Here is a 24,878-nt window from a genome sequence, read left to right on the forward strand (position 1 = left end):
TAATGGGATTATTTTCCAAATCAAACTCTTCTCCATTAGGCTCTTTCTAGTTGCCTGCTGCTGTGGCTCATCTTGTATAAATATGCTCAGAGTCTCCATCCTTCCTCCTGGCCCTCAGCTGTGTCTGGGGCCTGTTCTCTCCTTAGCTCAACCCTGACATTCTTAGAGCATCTTTCCCTAACCACCTCACTTTGAACAAATCCCATCAATCAGTCTGACAGTACCACGAGCCACAGACTGTCAAAGCACTAACCACAGGTAGATTTTACCTTCTATCTCAGTGAGCAACTTATTAGCAACTACCAGCCTATAGTCTCCCCAAGGAAACCATGTCTTTCATTCTGCTCACTATCCTAACCCCAGGATAACACAGCACTTGGGACACCTGCAATGAATATTCTAGATAACGGTCAAGATCACTGGTTCTCAACCTATGGGTCTTGAACACTTTGAAGGGTCAAATGAACCTGCCACGGGAGTCACATATTAGATATTTACATTACAATTTGTAACAGTAGCAAAATTACAGCTATGAAGTAGCAACAAAATAATTGTATGATTGGAGGTCACCACAACATGAGGAACTGTATTAAAGGGTCGCAGCATTGGGAAGGTTGAGAACCATGGTCTATATCCACTAACAAAGCATCTCGTACTTCTCACACTGGCATGATGCTAGGGGTTTTCTGGGTCTAGTGAGGGTCCCCCCAGAGTCCTTACAGTGTAATTTCATTTGTTCAACAAGAGCAAGCTAGAGGGCTTAGGACTTTTCTAGAACAGGGAAACATAAGTGACTAAGAAAAGTTACTCAAATTATTTTCGAAACACTCCAGAGAAGCAACAGAAATGATCGACTAAATTTCTAAACATGAATTTTTTGCTTTTGTTTTTTTGTTTTGTTTGGTTTTTCGAAACAAGGTTTCTCTGTGTAGTTTTGGTACCTGTCCTAGATCTCACTCTGTAGACCATGCTGGCCTCAAACTCACAGAGATCTGCCTGGCTGTGCCTCCTGAGTGCTGGGATTAAAGGTGTGTGCCACTGCCACCTGCCCACCCGGCAATCAAATTTTTTAAATTATAAAAAAAAAAAACACTATGATCAAATAAACAAATAAAGGTGTTCAGACGGGCATTAACAAAAAAATAAACAGATGTGCAGGAAAACTACCAGTCCATAGTAAAATATACCTATGCTGTTTCATCACATCTGTTTTAATTATTCTGCTTATAATTTATTCATTTTTCCTAGAGTAAACACAATGCAATATGCATTGGGACTTCAGCGTCTAAGTCTGTAAGATTTCCAGGTTAAACTTGGAGGGTACTGTGGATGGGAAAGAAAGGCTTCTTCATACATTCTACTTGACATCAATATCACTCTGCCTTACGGTCCCAGCAAACAATGGGTGGCAACAATACCAACCGCATTTAGGGGCACACAGTGGCCCCCCAATTTCATTCACTCAAGCACAGAATTGCCAAAAAGCCTGAGCCAACCTTTTTCACAAGCGCTGTGGTGCTAATGCCCTGAGTCACCAAGATTCTGGTCTGCCCCTCAGCGATCCATTTGCCAACTGTATGAAGTTGAGTCACCCACCTCTGAACCTCAGAGCCCTCAAGGCCAAAGGGAGGCTGTTGCCCTCATGATTTTCATGAGGAAAATTAAGATCATGGACTTTCAGCAATTGCATTGGTACTAGAAAATAGTTTGTATTCTACAAACATTATTATCAGCAAGATATTGTCAGTGAAATTCAGGTCATTTTATACAGATTCACTCTTATCCTTTCTTATAATCTTCCTTTGTATATGGAGAAAAAGAGGACAGATATATCTGTATGTGTAGTTGACATCCACAAATGGACTCATCCAATTAAGCAGTAAATTATTCTGGCTAACCATCAACAGTGACAAGGTTAAGATTTCCTGAAAGTGACAAGTTTTCACTACGTATGAAGTAAATAATCCACCTAAAACGCTCACCCACAATATCCACTACAAAACATGAATGTTGTTAATCTCTGTCAGGAGCCAATACATAGCTCCCAACAATGAAGTAACACACTGAGCTGACTTACATCTTACTGGTCAAGACTGAGCCATCTGGCGGGTAACCCCTTAGCCATACAGGAATCTAGGGAACCAAGAATTTTTTTTTTTTGGCATATTTTTACTATGGACAAACCTGGGGTTCTGAAGTTAGGGGAGAAGATAAAAAGTGACTATTAGGCAAACTAGTCCCCCCAAATGGACTTTAGTGGTCAGTTTAGAAAAAGAATGTAAACAACCACATTATTCCATCCTGGGAAGAGAGGGACACTTGATAGAAGCCTCTGTTTCATCTCCTGCTATGGGGGTCCATTCCTGGATGAAGACACAGTAAAAACAGCCAGCTCCTCTCCTCCTCTGTTGTAACTCAGGAAACATTGCTGCTCCTCAAGGCTTATCTTGAGGGATTATGAGACCATCTCACTACTTTCTTCTATGCCCTCATCTCTCCCACTGTAGCAAGTACCACATTGTTTTAGATATCTGATTGTGCCCTTGTTCCCCAGAAGCCATCAGTTCTAAGACACTGTCATCTCTGCAGCCCCATAACCTGGGCTACACACGGACAGAAATGCTCTGTAAATATTTCTAGGATTTGATCTAAGTGGGTTAGACTGAACTGAAGTGAATTGTGTTGTACTGTGAAAAGAAGACTTGGGAATCTGACTGCCTCTCCTTTTTTTTCCCCCTATTTTAGTGGCTAACAGGGTGACTGCCCCAGCACCATGAAGGATGATGACAAGCCCACAAGCTTACAGTTCTTACAAATAGATCATGTATCAATGAGATCATGCACTAGCTCGGCTCTCTGGCCAAAAAGGAGACACAAAGCACAGCTTAGATTGCATCAGCTTTATTCTTCCTCTCGGGGAACCATGGAAAAAGGAGCAAAAGTTTTGTTTACCTAACAAAAAGCCGAGAAGATATTTTTTCACTTAAGAAAATGTCCAATTAGTGAAAGTGACAAAAATAAATAAAAACCTACCACATACTCAGAGTTGCACAATTGGCCGAAAGCAAAAACGGTAATTGTCAATGTGCTGGCATTTGGCACAGGGTTCAGGATTTCAAGGAAGCAAGGCACTCTTTTATGAACACTAAACAGAAATGTCACAAACGGCTTTTGATTATACTATGATTGTCACAGTCTATAGGAATGAACTAACATATGGTGTTTTTAAAATAAACTACTAACCACATCCAGTGGTTTCAATTAAAGAATGGTTCATTGCCTACAAAAATTCCCCTAGTGCCAGCTGTCTTCCAAAAAAAGTCCCATTGCCTCACTCTGAGTTTCCACTGTCAACAGGCAGATTGCCAAGTGGTGTGGACACGAGGGATAACAACTCAGCACAGTGTGAACAGTGAACACCTTGATACTCAGAGAACCCTCCTATACAGAGTATAAATTGAATCATAGGGTTAAACTCAATGACCTGCTGGAAGACTACAGTAGTCTTTTTTTTTTTTTCAAGCAGTGCTAGGGACCAAACCCAGAACCTCATGCATACCAGGCAAGTGCCACTATGGAGCTAGGTCTCCAGGCTAAAAACGAGGGGAAATTTTAGTAAGTTAGGGTTCTTTATCGTACAGTAAGCTGGTACTAACTCAAAGAATATTCAAAGTACTAAGAAAAGCAGAGCTATAAGGCAGGCCACTACCACCCGGCTGTAAATGCAATTCCTAATGTTCTCTGTGTAAGAAACTCCACAAGCCGGGCTGTGGTGGTGCACACCTGCAATCCCAGCACTTGGGAGGCAGAGCCAGGCGGATCTCTGTGAGTCCGAGGCCAGCCTAGGCTACAGACCGAGTTCCAGGAAAGGCACAAAGCTGCACAGAGAAACCCTGTCTCGAAAAACAAAAACAAAAACAAAAAACAAACAGACAAACAAACAAGAAACTCCACAAACAGCCTTGGTACCACATTCATAAGGCACAACAGTTACTATATAAGTAACCTCTTCCATGTACAATTCTCTCTCTTCATTGTGGGACACGAACACTAACTAAACACTCTTCCATACAGCCAGGCTTACCAACCAACTCAGCAAGCTCTCTGGTTCCTTAGAGAAATTGACATCTAATAATATTTTGGATACCCATACTAGCCTGCAGATTTTCAGATTTTCCTCATAAGAAAAAATACATGTATATATGGTGGCCCTTTTATCTACTTTTTGAAAGCATGGAAATACTTTATTTATATGAAAATTAGTTATTGCAAACCAAAACGGTGGAGTTATAAAGTAAGCATAATTATATTTTCCCCTGGCCTTTTCTCATTTAACCATCATTGAACCTAACCCTATACATAGCTCATTGGTGGTTTCTATTTTAATCATATTTCAACCAGGATTAAGTTGGTAACAACTTTTTATTTGCCAAGATGATTGTTAATATTGACTAAATTGCATGTAACCCTTATCTCCACATTTTTATCTTCTTGCATAGACTATATATTTGGCTAATAAGAAATTTGTGACATGCTATTTAGTCATCCATTCAAAGGAGACAATATTTCAGAATATGTCCATGATACAGCTGGTGCCTTTGGGGCTCAAACAATACAGCTGGGGAAATGACACCCATCTGAAAAGGGTAAGTCACTGACGGGGCATGACAGGGCCATGTGGCAGCGTGTATGACATATCTAGGTACTACCACATGTATTCAAAAACACAGAAAACCTTACAAATGGGTACAAACCTACTTACAGAGGCCTTGCTAAGACCAAGCAAGCCTACAATTTTAATTAAACTCCTTAAAATGGTGAGAGCAGCAATCCCTGACCCACAGTCAACTTCTTCTTAAACATCCAGGAACCCTAAGTTAGGGGCCTGCTTTGAGGAATGAAGACAATGAGTTTCTATTTCTGTGGGGAGAGATTCGATGGAATGAGTCCTTCAGGGACCTGGCAGCACCTTCTCAAAGGAACGCTTCTATTTCAAGGGGGATCCCAATGGCAGAAAACACTTTTGACTAAGAAAAGACTGCCCAGGAATTCAGAGCAAGGAGGACACACATGAGAAACTGGAGACAGAACAGACACACCAAAGGGAAGGGAGGAGAAAGACAGGAAGGAGCCAAGATAATTACGATTTTGACTCTAGATGTGACCAGCAACATGGGGGCTCCGTGTTCAGAACACCTCCATGCAAGTATGAAGTAAGACTCCAGTGCTCCTGCACATGAGGATGTTGTTAAAAGAGCCTGGCCTGCCTGCCTCCAGACTGTAGCACGGAAGAATTCTGGAGAATGTAGAGAGTGTGCCCTGGTCTCTACCATAGCTCTTGTGCTTACAGACCATACGCAGAAAGCCTTGAATTTAAATCCCTGATATTAGCACCCGTGTCCTTCAAAAGTTACTTCCTTCAGTGTGACAAGTTTCCTCAACAGAATACCATTCCAAGACGATCCTGGTCAGTGTCTGTCACTCTTCAACTGAGTTCCAGTCACATGCACACACTCCAGCTTCCTGCCTTTCAAACTTTAACCCCGAACCACAGGACACATCCTGCCTTCTGCTTAGGTGGCAATGCCTGGATCAGTCATTTGGAGTCTGTTTACCTCACTAAAGAGATCTCCTATCTTAAGTTCCACACACTCTTCTGGGTTTCCCCTTTTGCCACTCCAAGTTACAAACTCCTTTTAGCCCTCCATAGCCCAGCATCTGGAGTATACTAGAACCCTCTGAGGCCGCCTGGACTCATGAGTCACTATTAATAGCAACAGCATCAACTCTCCCATAACACGTAAACACATTATTCATGACATCTCATCTCGTGGCATACTGAGTTGGAATAACTACTGGAGTAGAATAACCAATGGCAACAGGAAATGAAGAACTGGCATTTGGAGGGCACATCAAGGTGACTGAGAGACCACATTTCAGGCATTCTAGACTGTCTAAAATATTCAAGAAGACAGAGCATGGTCACCTTACATCCATTGCTATCACTGGAACAGACAATCATTTGCACAACAGGAAACATTATATTGTCGCACAAACTAACTCAGTGTCATACGTAAAACCTTTTTCCTTCAGCACTGCACTGCCTCAACTTTACAGACATTTTAATTTCACTGAAAGACAGGAAGAGAGACCCATTCTTTTCACGAAAGAGAATGAGCCCACTTGTTTGCCGGGTACAGAACAGCCCAACTGTTGACTAACTTTAAGGAGAGTGTGGTAAGCAGGCACCAGCTCCTGGCAGTTTTCCACACATCCCAACAGCTCAGCAGCTGCCTGTTCTACCCCTGGAAATGCTCAGCTCCTTCGTCCTTTCACCTGCCAGCCATCATCCAGACTGACACCCACTGGCGAGTTCAGAGGCTCTATTGAGAGGCAGGCACCGAGTTGATGGTGAAAGCGCGGGAATACTGACTGGTGGACAAACGGCTGAAAAGCTTAAAAAGGAGAATTGCTAACCATAGAGAACCGATCTCCACCAAGTCCAGCCTGAAGGTTTGGCCGTGGTCTGCATGCAGAGGAGGGGAAATGAGATTGCAGAAGGAAAGCAGAATGACTCCAAGCATAACTGAGAGGCCACAGATGCCTCTGCTGGTAAAGCTGCCTGCTGCTTAGCCTGGCGCCCTGAGTTCAATCCTGGGAACACACACACAGGAGCAAGAGAGAACTGACTCCTGGGAGTTGTCTTCTGACATCCATACCACATTATGCCACAAGTGGGAGAGCGTGAGCACTAATGTGCATGTGTCTGTGCACACACACACACACACACACACACACACACAGACATACACACACACACACAGACATACACACACACAGACATACACACACACACAGACATACACACATAACACACACACACACACAGACATACAGACATTCACACACACAGAGACAGACACACAGACACACACACATACACACACATACACACAGACATACACACACAGACATACACACATAACACACACACACACACACACACAGACACACAGACATACACACACACAGAGACAGACACACAGACACACACACAGACATACACACACAGAGAGACAGACACATAGACACACACACAGACATACACACACAGACATACACACACAGACACACACACATAACACACACAGACACACAGACATACACACACACAGACACACACACACAGACACACACACACACACACACAGACATACACACACACACACACACACACAGACATACACACACACAGAGACACAGACATACACACACACACAGACATACACACACACACACACACACACTTTTCTAAAGAATGTCAGCCAGAGGCAGAGCTCATCTGATGTCACTGTAGCCCTTGACGAATGAGGGAAGCAGAGAACAAGGCAGAACAGAGTTCTGAATTTCCTCTGGCGATACGAGGCAGGTTTCTCACGCATGTCATCTGACTGGAATAGAGTGCTGTAAGTGCTCTTGATAGCAGCCCTTCCAGAAAACTATCATAAGGCCTCCTTCTGAAAGGATAAAGTACAAAGCTTTTGTTCTCAGACCTAAAGATAAACTATCCCTCCTACTTCTAATAAGTGGGATAGAGGATGAAAGAGGCAGCCTGCCTCTTCTGTGTCTGTGCTCCGCGGGCAAGAGTGGGGCTACTTCTCCTCACACACAGCAGACTCACTGCTCTCCTGTAGACCCGTTCATCTGCCACTGGCACACAGAAAATGAGCAATTTTACTTTATGATATCAAAATTAATGCTCATGCCTAAAAACATTACAGAAGAAAAAGAGGAGGAGGAAGAGGAGGAGAAAGGAGGAGGAGGAAGAGGAGGAGGAGAAGGAGGAGGAGGAGGAGGAGGAGGAGGAGGAGGAGGAGGAGGAGGAGGAGGAGGAAGAAGAAGAAGAAGAAGAAGAAGAAGAAGAAGAAGAAATAATAATGTACCAAGAAGAAGAAGAAGAAGGAGGAGGAGGAGGAGGAGGAGGAGGAGGAGGGAGGAGGAGGAGGAGGAGGAAAAGAAGAAGAAGAAGAAGAAGAAATAATAATGTACCAAGAAGAAGAAGAAGGAGGAGGAGGAGGAGGAGGAGGAGGAGGAGGAGGAGGAGGAGGAGGAGGAAAAGAAGAAGAAGAAGAAATAATAATGTACCAAGAAAGTGCAGGCCAGGCTGGAGAAGGACACAGGGGTGTGCTGGGAATGGGGAAGTCAAGTGGCAAAAACCAAATATTCTTGACTCCAGTAAAAAGCTACTCTGTTCATTTACCCGGATGCCCCAAACAAAAGCAACTGCCCATTTCTCTGTTTCAGTTTCCTGAATCTAGCTGGATCACAGACTAGCATCCATTGTCCCTGGCTCACAGAACAATGTCCACTAGCATAAATCCATCCATTCTGGTAGACATCCAAAGGGTCATAAAAAAATACAAGAACACAAGACTGTCCATCCACACCCACTGACCCCACACTATGCAGCCATCATGGGCAGACCTGCAGACAGGAGGCAGCCAGTACCTCTGCACTAATGCAGGCTCGAGCTGGTCCAGAAACACACCACCCAGCATGTCAATACACCGAAAATGGTGCTAGGTTTGTACCTGTGTGATCTCCTGACATTTGACATGGCTTCACAGAGTCTGCGGTCACAGAGTGGCCAGTGGGGCCCCTAGAAACCTTCTAGGACACTAATAAACTGTGAAGTGCAGAGGCCAAAGCCATGCATCATGGGGAGCTGAGCTGTGCTTCTCAATCCTAGCCTCAGGACCATCTTTCCCTTGTGCTTTGGGCACGCCTCAGAGGCTGGCAGCTGCTAACTTAGGGGGGGAAAAGTGCATGGTGGAGGAGGTAAAAGGATTATTTTTAAGAAAGAGCACAATCTAACTTTTCTCTCCACCGCCCACTCTATGCCACCTCCTCATTCCCTTGTCTCTCCTCCTGCCAGTTCTTCTACTTCACTGGCTCCACAGCCTTGCTCTCCCGGTTGCTCAGCATGGCACAATCATACACACACACACACACACACACACACACACACACACACACACACACACACATTTCTTCCCCCATATCCCCAGCTAGGATGCCAGTTCTGACACCACACTGGTAACAGGAGCCATGTAAAGACATGGGGCTACTGAGCTTGGGGGGGGGGGGGGGTGGGATTTGAAGCTAGCTAGCTTCATCCTTACAGCTCCAGATCTGTAAGGATCAAACACATACCAACTTTTCAGAAACCCCATCTTGATGCCAGAACTGATAGAAGAGAGAAGACGCATCTCCATTCAAAGCTAAATGAACCTGTTGACTATGTCACCTTCCCAATGTGCCTAAATACTGAAAAGTCTTTGGTGGATTCACTTTCAAACTGATTCTGAATATTCCATTCTGGGCTTTTGGGCAGTGGCTTCTGAGGAGAGTTGCCTGACTTCTGTGTGCAGTGATGAGCACCTGTAAGTATACATGATGAATGTATGTACCCTAGGAATCAATTTCTTCCCTTCAACTACAGCCAAACAGGCAAGACTACATACTTGGGAGTCATCTACCCAGAACAAAATACCATTCTGGAAATAGCTGAAATAATGAGGCATTTTCCAAAGTAGAAGAATTAAAAGTCAGGGTGAAATTGTACATGGAGGTGGGGGGAAGCAAGACACAGAGATGATGTGTTAGGACAGGAAGCAAGAAAATCGGTATAGAATGTGGGAGAAATTTAGAACACAAAAAGCAATGCTTGTGTTCTCCCTCATTAGTAATCCAATCATTTACATATTCTTCAGTGAGCAGGTATTAAATATTCTTTGGCTCTGGCACAGCTCTAGGTAGTCACAGTTAATGAACAAGACACACTGCACCCTTGCTTGAAGACATGGAACTTACAATGTAGCATCCACTCAAAACAAAAGCTGAAGAAACTTGTTAGTTGAAACATGTATCATGAAGAAGACAAATAGAGGCAGAAGAACCCTAACATTGAGGAAGCAGCATTAGAGAAGCTAGAAAAGTCCCTCTGAAGAGGCAGCATTTTAAAGAGGGAAGATGAAGGGAAAAGCCAATGGAGGTAAGAACAGTATGGCCATTCAAGGAAGCTGGGCTAGAACATGCCAAAGCTCTGGAGTAGGAAATAGCTTGGAAGCAAGGATCCATAACGTCACAAAATAAAGTGAGGAAAGAGACAATGGCATAAGGCATGATGGGTGCTGTGTGCCGGAATGCACAGATTGGATGCTGCTACAAGGTCAATGGGAAACCATCAGCACAGGAGTGACGTATCCCAGCTTATGTTTCACCATGACCAATGCCTCCTTGAGTGGACAAAGACTTCAAAAGCAAAGCAAGACATGACAACTTTGTCCTGTGCCAAACCAGAGCAGCCAAACTGAAAAGTGGACAAAGCCAGGCAGAGTGTAGATGTACACCCGACTGAAGAAGGCACTGCAGAACTGCCTATGGAGGGGAACGAAAGTAGAGAAAGACTCGGAGATGCCTCTCATCGAGTTACAATTTATCTGTGAGTTGCTTGGGGCTTTTTCCTCAAAAGACACAATTACTGCATGATTCCCAGGCAGCACACTTAGCATCTCATCTTCAGGACATGACAAGTGTCCAGATGCAAAGAACTCAGAAGGCCTAGACTCAAGACATGGCCACCCATGAGAGACAACAACAGAACAAGAAGCAAGTATTCCATAGGTGCATTCTCTCATTTAAAAAATAAATAAAAAGTTTGTACACTGGTACCAGCCTCTCTGTATTTGGATGCATCTGTGCTGAAGCAGAGAAACTGGTGACAAATTCTAAGAGGACCTTTGCATCAAACTGGATGACTAAAGCCAAAAATCTCATGACCAGCATGAGGAAAAAAGACTAAAAATTCCTTCGACTGGGTTATAATTCATTTGGCGCTTGTCTGACATACACAGGGTCCTCAATTCAGTCCACAGCATCACATAAACCAGGGCAGGCCTGTAATCCTAGCTCCTCAGGACATAGAGACAGGAAGAATCAGCCGTTCAAGGTCATTTCTGGCAAAACGGCAAGCAAGCTCAAAGCCAACTTGGGCTACAAGGGAAACTATACTCAAATAATTGGTCCATAGCATGTTTACAACATTTCCAAAACCTAGTTTAAGACACAAAACAGTGTGCCCAGGAAGAGCCCCTGAGGATTCACCCTCAGAACAAATTATATTGCTTATTTTGAATGCTATACTCAAACTGCTCCCCAGATGCCACAGAGAGCATCAGCATTCCATGACTAACACTCATTTAACTAAGCCTCTTTCTGAGCTGCCCATTCCAAATGACCTGAGTGTTATTAGCACTGTTTGCATTGCCTTTCCAAAAAGCCGGTACATCATCATTACCTCTAAATTCCTTGGCACTTTGGTTTAGGTTTGTGCCTCTCTCTTTAATATAGACACTCTTTGTTGTTAACTAACGAGTAAGAGATGACTTCAAAAGAGGGAGAAAAGAGAAGGGCAAGGGAGGAGGGAAGAGAGAGAAAGGGAGAGGGAAGGTGGGCAATGGTGGGGAGGGGAGAGAAAAGGAATGGAGAAGAGAGAAGGAGAGGAGAGGGCATCCCCCACATGCTCAGCAGAGGCCCTCTTTGATACTGGTTGGTGCCATGCCAAAATAGACCGTAAACAGAGAGAAACCACAGCAATCCATTTGGAGCGGGATATTATCTTTTTTTTTTCCTTCAAGCTGCTAGTCTTGCTTAACCCTTTTTATATGCATTTTGAGGACTTGGCTTAAAACGAACACTATTACTTTAGATGATATATCATAAAGAATCCTTTCAGAAAAAGTTCTCCTGCCATGAAAAGAGCACAGCGTCAGTCACCTGCCCTCTGTTCCCTCCTCCATCTCACACTTACTCTACCCCCTTTTCAGAGTAGAAGTCCATTTCCACATTCTCCGACACTTGATATTAATTCCATGGCCCATCTGTGTGGCTCCTCTTAAGAGTGGGACTTTCCTGGCTCCCTAAGCCACCTGCTACGTCCCAGTGCCGAGCCTACAAAAGACATCACTACACTTCACACCCTCTTTAATGCTGTAAATTCACTTTTCAACCCCTGAGCTGTTCGCTCTAATTTGGCCTGTCATCATCTGCAGTGACTGAACTTGATCTTTATCTGTGCCACCCATAATGCATTTTATTGCCGGGTCTGGGTTCCTGCAAGACATGAAGAATGCACAGCACTCTGCCAGCATGAAGGCTACCACTAAGGCAGTCATCTTCTTCAGGAATCTTCCACGACCAGCATGTATTTGCCCTGTACAGATTCATTCCCATTCCAGGCATAAGGCTCCCCAAAGATCAAAGAGTCTCCATACTCAACAAACACAGAGCAGCATAAACACACGCCTAAGCCCACGCTCTACCTGTCACTTGAGTCCAAGTGTTCTTTGATCTCCTGACATTCCGTCTTCACGTTTTATACAATGCCTGAAATCAATGTTAGACCTTCTCAGAGCTGTATCACCCCACATTCCTCTCTGCACTACGCAATGCCTCTCTGATACTCCTTTTTAAATCATGGACCTGGCCCACAGTCCAGTTAAATGTCACCTGTGACTGTAACATTTGGAAGACGAACATACACATGCAGGCACCTTCATCTTAACGTATTGTCTTGGTAGAACCCATTTCTAAGCACTAACAGCCCAAAGAGCCTCTGACTCTTTGATTACTATAGTTAAACAGCATATCATCTGTGAAACTCTCTCCTACCTCACTGATCAGGATGTAGAAGCGTCGTTTGTGCCTACACTAGCTCATATCTTTCCCCCATCAACTCAGAATCTTCCACAAGAGCTCTCGGATTAACTTATCAGCACAAGAAGCGTGTCTACAGGCATTACCCATTAAACAGACCTCCCCAATGATTCCTGACGCCCTCCACATTGGCCATGAGAATCTGCAAAGCATCTTTCCAAGGATGAGTGAGGCAGAGACTGGTGCTGAGCCAGAATACTCACTGAGAGGCTTGAGGATGCTGCTGCTGGACTCATCAGCATTTTCCACATCTGATTTGTCTGAGTAATTCTCAGAGATTCTTTCCTTCTCCTTCTTTTCCTTGTGCCCCGCCTTTCTCCTGTGACGTCTCCTTCTCCGGTAGCTCTTGGGCACATGGACCCCAATGTAGATGGTGTGGTGGCCTAAGGAAAGTAGACAAGTCAACAGTCATTTTAATTCATGATAGCTCTACACATAAACCACACGAGAACCACAGGCCAGGTAAGTCTATGAGTAGGACATTATTGTTCAGTATTTGGCTAACTCAAAGAACTGAATTCTTGAAAAATAGACCTCCTTTTCCAATTTCACTCAGCTACTGTATAATTCCACCCACTGGCTGGCACTTGGTTCTGTCTTTACAGGGTTTAGGCTATAGGTTTAGGAAAGTCAAAGAATACCAAACCAAAGAGTTCTTGATTCTGTTCACACATCTGTCATCCAGTATCGACATCACCTTCATCGTACTTCTTTTGTTTGTTTGGTTTTGGGGTTTGTGTATTGAGACGGGGTCCCGTGTAGCCATGGCTGACCTTAACTTTATATGGAACCTTGAACTTCTGGTCTCAAGTTCTGGATTGCAGGTGGGCACCATCACGCCCAGTTCACTCTCTGCTAGAACTCAGGACTTCACGGATGCTGGGCGAATACCCTACCAATGAGCTGAATTACCAGCCCTTCACTCTTGGAGCCTCAGCCTCATTCTTTTATACCATCCGGGGCTTATGTTGAGCAATCCCTAGAGGTCCGCTCTGCTCTGGTTTTTCATGACATGTGGTTATATTGACTAGAATGAGGGGCAAGAAGCCACTGAGCTGCAAAAATAAAGATCAAAAGTTCAAAAAGTCATTCTGCTGGGGATAAGGTCTTACACTGTAACTTTTTTTTTTTTATCCAATCAGCAGAACAGAGACTGAGAACTGGGACAAACGGAGAAAAATAAGACAGACTTGGAGAGAAGATTTTAGAAGTACTCAAATGTTCACACTAGGAAACGCTAAAACTAATGTCAGCGACAGTGCCGTTCTCATTTTTCTCTTTTCGTTTCCAGAAGTTTCTAAAAACTGGTTGTTGGGATGATAAAAATAAGACTCATCCCAGCAAAAGCTGCCTTGAAGAGAAGGGCATGAGAAAAACAGATCTAACTGTTTCCAGGCCTCCAGAGGGAAGGCACTTCGAAACTGACAAGCAGTATCATTTTACAAAACCTGGTAAGATGAAAAAGGAACTCCAAGTTCCACATCTTTTTCTTTTAATTGAAAAACTTTTACTTTCACTTTATATATACAGTATAACTTCTGAGTGTGGGAATCATCATTTCGGAAGTAATTTGAACACTCTTTTATTGCAAATTAGATTAGGTTATCTCATCTAAGTGTTTCATTTCCCATTTCTAGAATTATTCTTTGATGGTACTTTACAGTTCCAGAGATAATATCACATACCGCCATATAACTCAGCCCCCTGAGTATCTATCGCTGTGAACCACTTTCCCTGGAACTCACCAGGCACCCCTAAAAACACCATAATTCATGAGATTTTTCCTTAAATTGACAGCTTAAATGAATCATACGCTGCTTCAAGAAAAAAGACTCCAACTATGGAAGAAAGAACTCTCAGGGGCCGCATTGTGACACAGAAAACTTCTGACACCTGGAAAAGAGTTGGAGCATCTTCACCTGAAGCAGAGCCCCCCACCCCCACCAACAGGCAAAAACAGCAACTTGTTGCTACAAAGCACAGTGAACAATCTCCCCATAGAACATGTGCCAATGAAAAATCAATCATGTCTAACCATTTGCGAGCAAACTGTTCTCATGGGAAAGCTCTATTATACTAGGAAACAGGAAATGTCTTAGAAACAATGTGAATTAAGAAATGGTGTCAATTGTTTCCTGTGCTCCCCTTAGTGAGGGAGCCCTTGCAGGTTTATCTCAAGTCTTAACAATACAAGTCAGCAAGGCCTTATGGAAACAACACACACACACACACACACACACACACACACACACACACACACCACTGGTTCAAAATTCTAAAATGTCACAGTAAATGTTTTCTGCACACTATTAAATAATAGCCACAAAAAAATGGTAATTAAGGTACGTCAGCCAGGCTGACAAGATCTGCTGTGGATATCGCTCTGTGTAAATAAAATTCTGATTGGCCAGTGGCCAGGCAGGAAGTATAGGCGGGACAAGAGAGGAGAGAATTCTGGGAGGTGAAAGGCTGGAGGAGACACTGCCAGACACTGCCATGAGAAGCAACATGTAAAGACACTGGTAAGCCACAAGCCATGTGGCAAAGTATAGACTAACAGAAATGGACTAAATATAAGAGTAAGAGCTAGACAATGGTAGGCCTGAGCTAATGGCCAAGCAATTTAAATAATATTTTATACATGGATTGTGGGACCGCAGGGGCTTGGTGGAACCTGGAGAGAAGCTCTCCAACTACAAATGGCGCCCAATTCTGGGAGGTGATAGGCTGGAGGAGAGACTGCCAGCCGCTGCCAGGAGAAGCAACATGTAAAGCCACAAGCCATGTAGCAAAGTATAGATTAATAGAAATGGGTTAATTTAAGATAGAAGAACTAGATAACAAGAAGCCTGCCACGGCCATACAGTTTATAAGTAATATAAGTCTCTGTGTGCTTTCTTGGTTGGGTCTGAGCGACTGTGGGCCAGGCAGGAAAAATCTAACTACAATGATCCAGTAAGATTTACTAAACATATGAACTCAAGTCTGTGTGGTACATTTGATCAAGTCATTTAAAAGACAGGCTACATGGGATGACAGGACTTAAAGGTAAGATTTCTGACTATGAAGTATTGTTTTCAAACTAATGAAAAGGTTACAGTGATTCAGACAGACAGCCTTCAAGCTCTGTAGAGGGGTGTAACTTAGTTTGAGAACCTAGTTAAGATTGGTCATAACCAGAAACTTGGTACCACTCTTCCCATTTGGAGACTGCAGCTCTGTCCTGCATCCCTCCAACTCCTTTCCTGTTCTGCTCACAGGTAAATGTGGTGGTATTGTGCTCCCCAAAATATTGTGCACCCTAATAATCTTATCTGTGGTCAGAGACAGAACAGCCACAATATTAAACATGGAGGATAGGCAGTGGTAGCACACGCCTTTAGTCCTAGCATTCCAGAGGCAGAAATCCATCTGTTCAAGGATACAGCCAAGCATGGTGACTCACGCCTTTAATCCCAGGGAGTGACAGCAGAAAGAGAAAGATATATAAGGCGTGAAGCCCAGAAACTAGAAGCATTTGGCTGGTTAAGCTTTTAGGCTACTAGCAGCACAGTTCAGCTGAAATTCATTTGGATGAGGACTCTGAAACTTCCAGTCTGAGGAAGCAGGATCAGCTGAGGAATTGGCGAGGTGAGGTATCTATGGCTTGTTCTGCTTCTCTGATCTTCCAGTGGTCACCCCAATAACTGGTCTCAGGTTTGATTTTATTAATAAGACTCTTTAAGATTCACACCACAGGTAAATTGATGCTGCACTTCAGAGTCCTATAGCACCCCTCTGGCCAAGAGGAAATGAGGGTTCCTTTAGCAACATCACGAACATCAGGCACTTTTATTAGTTGATTAAGGTATAATTTGCAAACTGTAAAATTTACTCTTTTTAAGACTATAATTCAATGATTTTATGTGCAGTTGCACAAAAATCACCATCATCCAATTTTAGAACCTTTCTACCAATCCACAGAGATCTCTCAGGCCCACATACAGCCTCGTTCAGTTCCCTCTACCATCCCATTCACTTACTCTTAGGCATACCATATACTCTGGGTAACATCTATGAAGCTATGATCCTCTAGTACTACATGGCTATGGACGTTGTGGGGATCCTTACAACTGGTAAAATAGAATATTCCCAATGAGGAAGATGCTGCCTCCTAAGAAATGCCCAAGGAATCAAGTCCCTGAGCTGAGCACAGCATCAACATTCTCATCCTCCTCATCCTCCCATCTCTTATTGGAACCTAAATCTTTCCCTTTGGTCTCATGTTTACATAAAGGAAAAAGAAATGTGAATCTGGGTAAGGTGGATCATTGGGAGCTTGGAGACAGTGCTTGTTACTAAATTAATTACTTATAGTCAGTCAGTCTCTCTCTCTCTCTCTCTGCCTCTCTCTCTCTCTCTCTCTCTCTCTCTCTCTCTCTCTCTCTCTCCCCTTCAATTTCATTGCCCACAGAAGTAGGCAAACAAGACAGTTTTGTGGTGGAGGACCCGGTGAGATGGGCATGCTTTTACACAGGGAAGACCAAATATTCAATAAACCATACTGTCAAGTAACCAAAACCCCAAACATAACGTGAGCTGAGCGAGAAGTGTTCTCGCTGCCCCCAAAACTCCTGTCGACATGCTTAACAGAATGACATTACTGCTGGAAAGAGACTATTGTTGGTGAGAACATCACGATGGATATCAGTGTTTATTTTCATTAAAATTTCTTTATCTGTTTCAGAGAGATGTCATGACAATTGAGGTAAGCTCTCAGGGAAGCCACAAAGGTGGAGGGTGTTGCTATTGTTCTACATGTAAAAAGAAAAGGAGGAACTTGTCAGAGAAGCTTTCCAACCCGAGAAGCTACAAAATAGTACAACGCTTTAAAAAACAGGGATTTTTTCATAATAATAATAATAATAGTCATTTTATTATAATAGCTAATTATTATAAGGAAATTTAGAGGCTCAAAAAACTCTGCCATCAATTTCATAAAAATTGCTTCAAAGAGTGATGGGGAAATAAAGAATAAAACTTTTAAATTCCGTCTTCATTTTAATTTAAAGCTTTAATTCAGAAAGAAGATACAATTGTTTAGTTTATTAAAATCAAGCATACATTCATTATTCTAGTCAGACCAATAAAGTAAAAGTACTGGAGCCTGCAGCTGACAGTGTTCGTTTAGGTGTATAGTCATAGGGCATCATGTCTTCAATCTGGCAGGAACCTCAGCATCTCGTGTGTTCAAATAAATACCCTACATGCCTCTGTCTGACAGATGGTGGGAGTTCCCAACACATTCCAAGTGTCTCGGGAATACTTCACAATCCACACTACAGCCAGGACTTCTGGGAAGAAAACACAACTCTGCTGGCTACCTTTGAATGTCAGAATCTTCACTACGAGTCTTGTTTCTTCCCCATCTTAACCTCTTCTGCCCTAAATACAAACAGGAAGCTCTGTGAAGCAGTCTCACTCACACACACACACACACACACACACACACACACACACACACACACACACACGGGGTCTCCCAATTACTGAGAAATAGCTGGTCTCACTGTAAACTTCTGATTCTCTCTCTCTCTCTCTCTCTCTCTGTCTCTCTCTCTCTCTCTCTCTCTCTCACACACACACACACACACACACACACACACACACACACACCTGGGGTCTCCCAATTCCTGAGAAATAGCTGGTCTCGCTGTAAACTTCCGTATCGCTGCTATGTTTTCAGGGCAGACAGTCAACCTTTACACTTAGTAACTCTGTAGCCATTCAAGTTAAGATGGCTTTCACAGATACTACTTTGCTGGGAGGATTCAGAAGTTGGAAGAATCAAACAATCTCTCAAGCCAGAAATCAAAAATTCACCAGCCAAATTAAACCGTCTACGGATGACTTGGCAGCTAACAGCCTATATAACCATATGTAGGGTGGAACTATTAGCTCCTGCCTGGGAAACATGGTGCAGCATATACGTACAGATGCAGCAAACATTCGACAAAAGCTTCTAAGCATGTTCACCGCTGCTGCACATTGCTCTGTGATCCTGTGACTAACCTCAGATACAGGTGAAGAAACACAGTTTGAGAAGTCGGGGATGCTGAAGCCAATAAGCAAACGCCCTCTTCAGAAAAACCTCACAAGAGAAATATCTCTCAGGCATCAATGTCAGCCTGAGCTGAGTGCCAGCTTTGATGGGATTTTTAAAAATATACCTCCATGGCTTGCTCAGGAAGGCACAGCTACATGTGCCTATAACCACCCACTAAGGGGTAGCAGGGCCCATGGAAACAGGATTGTGGTGACTGCTGGTCAGTCAGCCTAGTTAAAATCAATCAATCAATCAATCAATCAATCTCTCTCTCTCTCTCTCTCTCTCTCTCTCTCTCTCTCTCTCTCTCTCTCTCTCTCTCTCACACACACACACACACACACACACACACACACCACCACCACCACCACCACCACCACCACCACCATCACACACCACACATACAAAAATAAAACACACATGTATCCTGTAAATCACACAACCAGTTAGGTTTCCTTCCTCCTGTTGATGGTAAAAAAGACAAAAAACAGCTATCAGACCATCCTGTGGTGAGGACAGCACCTCAGAGCATGTATTTGATGCACTGTCCTCCCTCTTCCCATTCCTCCACACTTGTTTTCTCTACTTTGGAAGAAGGCAGTATGTGTGGTCTTGAACTCCAAGTTTCAGTACTATGGACCAGTTGAAGGCTCGCCAAAGGACAGATAAAATCCTCTGCAGAAGTGTACCTTCTGCTGTCATTCCTGCAGCCTCCCGCACACATCTCTAACTAAACATGGAGATGTGCTCCAGCTGTGGCTCCTACTCTCCATTGCTGCTCTTCCTACAATTAACCAAATTTCTGTGATCTCCAATTGAAGCAAAGGCTCCACAGCCCAAACACTTTATACCCATCTTTCAGAACTGATCAGCAACATTCCCCAAATGTAAGTCCTTCTCTTACATAACCTGGTTTATGCCAAGATGTCTAGAAAAAAAAAATGTTGCTATTGGCAAGAGGAATGTAAGGAAGCGAAATGGAAATTTACTATCTTTTAATCTTTTAATCTTTAAAGAAAATCGTGGGAGAGGAGGTAAGGATCCTGGGTGAGTGCTCAATTACAAATGAAGACCCTGCAAGGAAGGCCTACAAACAGACAGCCTCAATGGTCAGGATTTTCTTAGGAGAATTTAGAATCGTGCTATCAAGTCTAGGCACCATGGATGTGAGTGTTTGGTGCTTTATAAGAAGATAACCATGACTATGCAAAATATTTCATAAATTAGTATAAATAAATTATTGGTTTAGCCTACATGAGTCCAGAATGTCCACAGTCAGCTCTAATAAGATGTAACCAAAATAACCTAATTTACTAGGGCATAAATACCAGCTCATGAAGAGTTTCTCCTTTTCAGAAGCCATGATATAATTTTGCAGTTACTAGGGGTTAAGCCAGCCCCTTATGTTTTGAATGAGGGTCCAGACTTTCCCACACAATATGACTTCTTAAGACAAGGGTGATTTCTATTTTTATATTTTAGATAGAGGCAATGTTTTACACAGTAAAACAATGCAAATGTTTATTAACAGATAATCATATATCATGTGTATAAATTATTTATAGATAATTGAATACGGGTGGGTAATTTATTTTAATATCAACACTACCAATTACACTGAGAAGAATCAAGCATAAAGATAATACATGGAAAATGGGTTGTTTGGTTTTGGTTTGTTTTTTAAGAGAGAGTGGGTCTGGGGAGATTGTTCAATAGATAAAAGCATTTGTTGAACAAGCTTGAGAACCAAGATTTAAATCCCCAGAACCCAGGCAGAAGCCAGATAAATAAGAAGAACATCTCTAATGCCAGCACTCCTGCAGGAAGATGAGAGACAGACAAGAGAATTCCCAAGAAGCTCACACACCAGCTATCTGACCTAAATGACAGCAACAATAGAGACCCTGTCTCAGACAAAGCAGAAGGCACCACTACACACATGTGCTTACACACACACACACACACACACACACACACACACACACTCATACAGAAAAGAAGGAAAATATCCTTTTTGCCCTGAACTTTGAATTGCATGGGATTCCCAGGATTCTCAAGGTCATCTGAGATCCCTTAACAGGATTGGTAAGCAATCTCAACTTGTCATTGTTGTGTTCATTGAGAGCAGATTTTTCAATATTCAATGATGATGACAGTAGTGGTGGTGGTCGTGGTGGTGGTGGTAACAAACTGTGTACAAGAACAGCTATGAAGAAAATAAATGGAAGCAAGCTTACATTTCTCAGCTAGATGTCAACTCCTAAGCTCAGAAAAATTGTGCATTTGCCTCCAATGGTCCATGTTAGCAAACGGTTGTAGCTGGGCTCAAATAAAGGTAGGACACAAAGTCACACACTAACATCTAGTCTCTATAATGACCTCCATTCTTAACAGCTGATAAAAGAGGTAAAAGTGAATTAGCAAATGTTCTCACATGCTACTCTTTCATTTTCAGTAGGCATAAATTATTTTTAAATATCTACGCTAAGAAAGCAAGAATTCCCTTTTAAAGGTATTTTAGGAGCCTCACCCTGTGGTATTGTGTTCCCCAAAATATTGTGCAGGCTAATAAACTTATCTGGGGTCAGAGAGCAGGACGGCCACAATATTAAACATGAGGCTAGGCAGTGGTAGCACATGCCTTTAATCCTAGCGGTTCAGAGACAGAAATCCCTCTGGATCTCTGAGTTCAAGGCCACATTAGAAACAGCCAGGCATGGTGACACACGCCTTTAATCCCAGGGAGTGATGGCAGAAAAAGAAAAGATATATAAGGCGTGAAAACCAGGAACTAGAAGCATTTGGCTGGTTAAGGTTTAGGCTTTGGAGCAGCACAGTTCAGCTGAGATTCATTTGGATGAGGACTCAGAAGCTTGCAGTCTGAGGAAACAAGACCAGCTGAGGAACAGGCCAGGTGAAGAAGCTGCGGCTTGTTCTGTCTTTCTGATCTTCCAGCACTCACCCCAATACCTGGATCCGGGTTTGATTTTATTAATAAGAACTTTTAAAATTCCTGCTACATCACTCTAATGAGCAAGCAAAAGTTGAGTTTAGCTCACCCTACAAAAACCGCAGTCCCTAAAGTGCCTCAGGTCGAAACAGCTGATGCTCCAAAGTAATTTTAATGTTGATCTAGCAAACTATTTTCTATTCTTATCTACAAATAAAAAAACATCAATCTACACAGAAATCTAGACATAATTTTCATGAGCCGTCTTAATGAACAACTGCCTCCCACTGTATCTGGTATACAAAGGTAATCCAAAAGTGTGGACGGTATTTCCCCCTTCCCTTTTCAAAGAGAAAAATCATCAAAGCTATATATAATTTCCCTATCCCCACCCACCTAGAACCCAGATAATAACATGTGAAGTCCCTCTCTGCCCTCGAGAGCATTCACTCTGAGCAGGGCAGAAAAGGCAGCTTAGACCTAGTCTTAACTTCTCCCTTTACTGGCTCTTTAAAACCACTGAACAGAATAGAGTGGGTCAACAGAGGCAACACCTTCCATAACTCTATCCTCCCTCACCCTGGCCAAAAGCAAGTGCCTGGCAGCCTTCACCCTGCTCTGGGCACAGCTTCCCCAGTGTTCCGACAAGTGAGTGCCAACCCCCAGGAACCAGGTCTGCCAGGCCTTTTACTTGACTGAGGAGAACTGAATAGACTCAAAAGGTCTGGGAAGGCTGGCACTGGGCAATCAGAACCCCACCACTCATCCTGACAGCCAACAACCCCTGAGTTTTAATGTGCAGTGTATATGTGGTTGGGCAAAACCTACCTGCAAGTCAAACACAGAGAACTAACAGCTTTCTATTTCTCTTGTGGTCACCATGTACACAACTGAATGGGAAGTAGAGTTGGAAGACACAAAACAATAGCTAATCCAACAGTCATTGGTAATTGGATTTCCAACTGCAGCCAGAGGGACACACAAATGCACACATTCATAGCCTCATTCCAAATACATTGTCCATCTCTGACCCTGTTATGGCTTCTCTGTCTGCAGGGGCTTAACCTTGGCTGGGCAACAGGAAGACTAGTCTTTGGTTGCTATAGACAGATAATCCACAATATAGTCAATCTACTCCTGCCTAGTCACAAATGAAATATCTCACACTGTTTCACATGATTCTCTTCCCCAGCATTCTGTATGTAGCTAAATGATATGCAGCAAATGCCACAGGACTACTGCAGTCACCAACAATGAGAGAAAATGCCACAGGAGGCATGTTAGCCTAGTGAAGACAGACCCCCAAGTCTTTATGATTATGCTTTTCCATATGCACCCAGAAAAGAAGGCTACTATCTACATGAGTCCCTCAACCACAGTCATACTTTGAGATCCAGGGACCACAAACATTACCTTGTGCCTTCATTTCCAATGAGCCCACTAAAGCCAGAGAGCCAGCTGATGGTCAGAGACAGGCACTAACTACTCTTGGTCCTCTGGTTATAGAAGCACCTCTTTCCTCTTTCCATGACTATATCATTTGTCCATCATCACTCCTCCCATCCAACATGATTTATAAAACACACCTTTAAAAAAAAAAATGGCGATGAGTCCATTCAAATGAGCAATTACCTCAGGAAAACAGGTTCAGTGTGTTTCTGGAAATGCTTCTGTCTTGCAGTTACAGAATGACAAATTTAGATTCACAACCCTTAGTCTCATAAGCTGCCCCAGAGTATCAAAATATTCTGAATGGGATGTGTGCCCTACTATCACCAAGGGTCATCCACAGGATGAGGCCACCCAGGCTGATGAAGTCTTTCTCATCTATCAAAGAGCCTTCCCAACACTTTCATTCTCCCTTCAGTTCCCACATCTCATTCTTCAAGATGCCCCTTCTAGCTCTTCATCTCTGTCTACACCGCTCTCCCCTCCAGAAGGAACAAGCACAGTGTGTCCTCTGGGATGAGCAATGCCTAGGAAAGGCATTTCCCATGGTTATTCCAATGCCTGGAGCAAAGCTCTTTCCACTTCTTCCCGACTCATCTATCCATCTGTAAGGTGAGAACATTAAGCTGGATCTTTTGTAAGATCCCCCTTCTAGTTCAGCAAATTCTATGAAATTCTAAACATTTAAAAAAGTCAAGTACAACTAACCACACAGAAGGGAAGGCTAACCGCTTTCCACCGATGCCTTAGGGCAGTGGTTCTCAACCTTCCCAACGCTGCCCTTCAATACAGTTCCTCATGTTGTGGTGACCACCAACCGTAAAATTACTTTCATTGCTACTTCATACCTGTTATTTTGTTACTGTTATGAATTGTAATGTAAATATCTGATATGCAAACCCCAAAGGGGTTGCGACCCACTTGTTGAGAATAACTGCCTTAGGGTCTCTTCCCACCTCTGCAAGGTTGAAACTCCAACTACTCATGCCCCACCTAGCTAAGAAAGGCTACCAATCTCATCTCCTTTTTACCACATCCAGGACATTCATTCTATTCAACGTCATCATACCTGGCTCTCAACAACTTTAAAACCAGTGGCCCCTGGCTCCCTGCGGAGACCTCTCTCTACCCCACCCTTCTTGGCTTTCCACTTCCGGCTACGCCTGCTCCTTGGCCTCTCGGTGTTAGTGCTCAGCACCCATTGCAGTCCTCTTCCTGAACGTTCTGTTACTTTAGGGAGTGCCATCACTCCCACGGCTTAAGACAGTCATGTGACTAGGGCTTCCAGGTTTCTGTCTCCATCCCTGTTCTTCTTAGTTCCAGCTTACACAGCCAACGACGTATGTCACAGTTCTACATGTACATCTCACAGACACTAAATAGATTCAAATGGTTGAGTCCCTACCATAGCCACCACGTTACCCCAGTTCCAGTTATCTTACGAAATAGCAAAGGATTTCCCAAGTTGCTCATAGCAAAAATCCAGTAGAGCACTCACACATCTATCTATCCATCCATCTCTCTGTAAATTCTGATATTTAAGCCACACCTCTCCAACTCTTTTAGCCTTAGGTTGGCTAACACAAAAATCATCTCTCAGCTGGATCAGATGCTCCA

The 24,878-nt window shown here is 43.2% G+C and overlaps 1 protein-coding gene across 2 annotated transcripts in view; it reads right to left on the reverse strand.

The window, feature by feature from the left end:
* Window positions 1–24,878, reverse strand: part of Slc4a4 (solute carrier family 4 member 4) — a 319,163-nt gene that overhangs the window by 247,941 nt on the left and 46,344 nt on the right. For both annotated transcript variants that reach the window (XM_036200218.1, XM_036200219.1), the window contains exon 3: window positions 12,981–13,160. In XM_036200218.1, coding sequence (XP_036056111.1) covers window positions 12,981–13,160 — 180 coding nt within the window. The remainder of the gene's footprint in view (window positions 1–12,980; window positions 13,161–24,878) is intronic.

The sequence above is a fragment of the Onychomys torridus genome, chromosome 10 (assembly GCF_903995425.1).
Source record: "Onychomys torridus chromosome 10, mOncTor1.1, whole genome shotgun sequence".
Lineage (NCBI taxonomy): Eukaryota > Metazoa > Chordata > Mammalia > Rodentia > Cricetidae > Onychomys > Onychomys torridus.